This window comes from Malurus melanocephalus, unplaced genomic scaffold (assembly GCF_030028575.1).
Source record: "Malurus melanocephalus ecotype Western Australia unplaced genomic scaffold, MMel_1.1 scaffold_718, whole genome shotgun sequence".
NCBI lineage: Eukaryota > Metazoa > Chordata > Aves > Passeriformes > Maluridae > Malurus > Malurus melanocephalus.
This window is the reverse complement of record NW_026623950.1, coordinates 230187-235556: the sequence shown is the minus strand read 5'-3', so window position 1 is coordinate 235556 and position 5370 is coordinate 230187. Positions and strand designations below refer to the sequence as shown.

The window sequence follows — 5370 nt, the reverse complement described above, 5'->3', positions numbered from 1 at the left end:
TTTCAGAGAATGTATTCTCTTAGTAACTTTTTATTGTCTTAATTCTTGAAGAGCGGTGCAAGTGGATTTTTGTGCAGATGAGACTGTCTACCATACACTGTCTATGCTTATCCAAATCATTAGGGATTGCCCTAAATGTTTATTTATGTTGGTCACAAGTTCTGAAGTGTGCACGGACTTAGAGATGCTTCTGGAAAGCATCTTTGGAGTTAGGTTTCCTCTGGAAAGAGTRGAGTTCATTCACAATGAAACCATTCCATGATCTGTAGCGCAGCTCAGCAAGTGGGGGCAGTCAGGAGAGACTTCAGAACTGAATTAGATGCTGAGAGAATTAGGCTGCTTCAGGACAATTCAGCACTGAGATCTGATGCAGATGCTCTGAAATACCTGAAACACATCAGCTGGAGGTGAATGTCTGGAAATAAAAGCTTGGGCAGAAATGACAGCTGAGCTAAGAGGCCAAACAGCACCAAATCACACTGCTGCAGACATGGCTACTTTGTCCTTTTCCAGCAGGAATTCAGCCCACAGTAATCTGTGGATTTTCGCCTCATTTGTTCTACCACAGGTTTATAGGATAATTCAGGTTGGAGGGGATCTGAGGAGCTCATCTGCTAACAAGTGACCACTGTGAGCAGACAATGTCCTTTTCTGGCTTCCTTTGAAGCCCTCAGTAATATCATCTGTGTTTCTGGTAGACTATGTGCTTCCAGTCACAGGCTAATTTTTATTTAGATAATGAAACCTTATGAATTTTTTGGAAAGTACCTCTGATTTCAGTCTCTTCTTGTTACTTCTCTCCCCTCTCCTTATCAGCAGATACAGAATTACTGTCATCCCTGACAGATGTCTCAGCTTGACCTCAGTGTTCCTCAGCAACAGTCACTTTGCCCCTGTCCCTAGTTTAAAATAGCCACACAAGAAAAGACTTTATGAACTTTAGGTGCAGCTGCTTATTTCCACTTTGGTGAAAGTGGAAGATGTTCCTCTGCACAGATTCTCTCTTCTGCAGAATGTTCCTCTTTGTCTATAATCTTGAACTCTTCCTCCTTGCAGCAGCTTCTTGATCACCCTTGGCTTTGGGAAGGGAACTAGAAATGCTTCACAGAGGAGGATCCACAAGATCTAAGTGAAACTGAAAAGGCTCACGAGGAAAAGGAAGTTTGAGAGCTGAGTCTGTGGAGAGAAACACTTAGTTAGCTGGCAAATATTTCAGTGCCAAGCTTGCTTTATTCTGCATGGCAATTTTAAAATACCACAGGGTGCCAGAAGATCTGGCTTTAGATTTGTGACTGCATGAGGTTTCTGGTTAAAAATCAACCGCTTTTCCTGCCCTATCTTCTATCAAAGGCCACCTTGCATCCCCAAAACATTCCTGAGACAAACCCATCAGAACAGAGCTGTCTCAAAATCTCTGAGTTTTGATGAAACAGGGAAACAATTTATTGAAAACAAATCAAACTGGCTCTCCAGAACCTTTCCTGCCCTTTCTGAGGGTGTAATTTCCTACTGTGAGCTCCTTGACTGCAGAGCACGTGTCTGGAGATTGAGGAAAGCGACTTCTGAGATCTACCACACGATGAAATCAGAAGATATGTTTTATGATCCCCGAATAAACTGCTCTTGGAACTCTACTGACCAAAKCCTTTTCTGTCACCACAAATCTGCACACTCTCCAGAGCCAGGGCACGGTGCTGGTAATGTCAGGACTGTGGATTTGATCCCTGTAGGGGCCATTCTTTTCAGGATTGGACTCAATGATCCTTCTGGGTCCCTTCTGACTCAGACTACCCCGTGGTTCTGTGCTGCTGTTGATCTTCCTTTGAATAGTTTATACTGACCTTTAAATTTGGGACAGGGTATTAGATTTAGCTATGTTTTTGCCAATAAGACCCTTTCCAGGGTAAAAAAAAAAAACAAAACCCAAACAACTGCTCGCCTTTTAAAGAATGAGTTCTATTCTGACCATTTGTGGTTTATTTCATTGTAGGTAGAAAAAAACTTCGACTATTTGAGTACCTCCACGAGTCTCTGTATGACCCAGCCATGGCAAACTGCATCCAGTGGGTGGACAAGCCGAATGGTGTCTTCCAGTTTGTCTCCAAAAACAAGGAGAAACTTGCAGAACTGTGGGGAGAAAGAAAGGGAAACCGCAAAATCATGACTTACCAGAAGATGGCCAGAGCTCTGAGGAATTATGGAAGAACAGGTGAAATAGTTAAAATCCGTAGGAAACTCACCTACCAGTTCAGTGCTGTTGTTCTAAAGAGACTCTCTCCATCTTATTTCTTAGGAAAAGAAACAGTTTGTCATCCCTACATCCAGTCCAGCCAGGAATACCAGTGTGCAGAGGACTGGACCAGTTACAATAATTACATGTACAACAATGGTTATGCATTGCAGCACCATCACAGCTAGACTTAGCTATGCTTTGTTATCCAGCAATGCTTTCCAACACAAATCTCTGCTCGGTGCATAGCTTTTCCTTCAAGGTATCCCACAAACACATCAAGAGAAATGTTTAGAAAGTTATATTGGCCCAGTTTTGCTCCTTTTCAAGTTACTGATATGCAGTCACTGCCTGTTGCAGCAATCTAGCAGCTGTAGAGCACATTSTATTCTCCGTTATGCTAATCAAAGGAATTCTAATCAAAGGAATTACTGCAGTTTCAAGAACAGGATCAAGGCTTTTGTCTGTTAGTGGACATCATTGTGGCAGCACTCACTGGAAGTTTTATGCATATCTCCAAGTAGAATTTAGCTGATGCTGTGCCAAGGTTGCKGCACTCTCTAAACCAGAAAGGGAAGAGATTTGCCCACTGCATGAAGCTGCTGTCTGCTTTTTTCACCAACGCTCTTTATAAAAGGACATTTTCTGAGGGAATGCCTGGCTGAATGACAGTCCACATGAGGGTGCATCTGTTGACCAAGTTGATAATCTTTAATCACTCAAATTAACACATCTCAGGACAGATCCTGACATGTGTATCAGGGTTGCCAGCTGCACATTTTACTGTTGGCAGTGGGTTCACTGGGCCCATGATAGAGTTAGGAAAGGATTGTGCTTTTCATCAAGTTTTGTACAGTTCTTCCCCCACTAATATGAGAATCTCCCCTTTTATCCAGCAATTCTGTGCTTACCTAACAAACAGCTTTGCCATTTATTTTAGGAGTTGTAACTTTATATGTATAAATAAAATTTCACTTCTCCAGCTCTTTTTCTAAATGGGAATATACCTTAAAGTCTCAGTGATTTTACGCTCTCTACCTCAGAGAGAGTAACTGAATTTAGGTACAAGGAGAGTAGTAGCCCCTTATGTCAGGATAATACTTACACATCTACTTTTTCTCATACTTCTGCTATCTGATCAACTTCTGTCATCATATGAGTTGTCTTTTGGGCTAAAATATTTCCATTCAACTATGTTCAATTCCAAGTTCTGCATTTTGCAGTATGTAGGCCTGGATATCAATAAAAACAAAATCAATTTCTGTGGAGAGGATTAAACTGTGGTCTCATATATTTGATGAAACTCATTGACTTTGATATTTGCCCCTTGCAAATTTGCATGGGGTTATGATTTTATGCAGCAGACACAATGCAACGCACTCTGCTTGAGCAAAATTAAAAGTTTAGAGTTCTTACTTTGGCAACATGAAAGATGTATGACCTTAGGAGCATGAAGCACGTTAAACAGCACTGAAAAGAGACCAAGGCTTTAAGTCGAGGGGATTGCACCTTGGTGGAGCGAGCTCTGCCTCTTTGGAACGGGTGATGGCACCAGTGGACAGCTTTTCACACCRGGGCTGTGGCACTTGCAGCCCTCCAGGTCATTTGTTCTCCCAATATCCCTGAAGTATTTTTCTATTCTTCTCCCCTCCCACGTTTATTTTTTTTTCATCTTCCTGCACAGCACTGCAGAAGCAACCCTGTGCCTTTGGAAATCCTGCCCTGGAAATCCTGCAGAAAGGATCATGACAASATGGCAACACAAACGCTACAAATGAAAGCAGATTTATTATCACAGTTCTGTGCTGGCTGCTCTGGACTATGGTCACTTTTATACCCGAAGCTCAGGGTGTTCTCCAAAATAAACCTGGCTCAGCCAACATGGAGAGCACTGGGTTCCCAATTCCCACCGTTTGTAAGCTGAGATCTTCTATCACATCACAGATCTCTACGTGTGGGTTTGCCCTTAATGCATTGCTTAGTGAATATAAAAAGAATGGAAAATGTTGCCAACAGTGGTTAGCTATTTTCCCCAAGAAACCGCTCTGTGGATTTTTGAAGCATCCTGAATGCCACATGTGAACAGAATTATGTATTCTTTTTTTTTTAATTTTTTTCTTTCTTTTTTTTTTTCCTTTCTTTTTTTTTTTTTTTTTTTTTTTTTTTTTTTTTTTTTTTTTTTTTTTTTTTTTTTTTTTTTGTGGGGGGAGGGTGTTAGTGAGAGCTGCCCCTTCATTCTTGACAACATCTAAACAGCCACAGTTAATTACCAAATTGATGATGACTGCAAACATTCACTGGTGTGTCAGGGTAACACTGCAGCTCGATCTGGATGTTCAGGCTATTTCCTGAATGTTCCATTCGTGGCAATTTTCCTAATTCCGTAGTTTCCAAACTTCCTTTCATGGAGATGGTCAAGGCAAAAGCCCACATTATCTCTAAACTGCAGGGACAGATTCCCACATCCATGACTAAGCTGAGGGCAGTGACACTGTGTGTTCCTGCTGCTGCCTGAATGAACAGATTTACTTGAGAAACTGGACAGAGTCTGGGATCAGAAACCAAAATTTTCATTTTATTTTATTTTTTTACAGTGGTCTTCAGCTTGGCTTTCACTCTATATTTCAGACTGAAAAATTTCCTGTCATATCCCATTAAACATGATTAAGGTCTCACATGTATATGCTGTAATATTCCATTAAACATCGTGATTAAGGTCTCACATGTATTCCAGAAGACATGGAAACTGAAAAGTGAAAGAGAAATCAAAAAAAAAAAAAAAAAAAAAAAAAAAAAAAAAAAAAAAAAAAAAAAAAAAAAAAAAAAAAGTGTGGAGAGAAATCCCTCGGTGACAGTGACAGCAGAGGGCGTTTGCCCAAAGGCTTCGTTTTCTTGTGTTTCTTAGGTCCGGCAGAGCTCCTGCAAGTGACCCTTCACATCTCTCCATTTCCACCTGTGTGAGGGCCTCTGCTGAAATCTCCCATTGTTTTAGATCTTTTTTTCACCCAAATTTTAGCTGCTGACATGCTGTGAATTTCATGTGGTGTAATTTGGAGCAAAAGCTGGCAGCAGTACCTTGGTTTATAAACAAAAAATGTGCATCGGCAGATCCTTATTATTATAAATGTGCCTATTATGAT

General features: G+C 40.9%; 1 protein-coding gene across 1 annotated transcript in view; it reads left to right on the top strand.

Annotated features, from left to right (window-relative positions):
- The window catches only part of SPIC (Spi-C transcription factor), a 7516-nt gene extending 4056 nt beyond the window's left edge, over window positions 1-3460 (top strand). The window contains exon 5 of the mRNA XM_057384551.1: window positions 1991-3460. Within this exon, the coding sequence (XP_057240534.1) occupies window positions 1991-2418 (428 nt within the window). The 3' untranslated portion in view covers window positions 2419-3460. The remainder of the gene's footprint in view (window positions 1-1990) is intronic.
- The last annotated feature ends 1910 nt before the right edge of the window (window positions 3461-5370 follow it).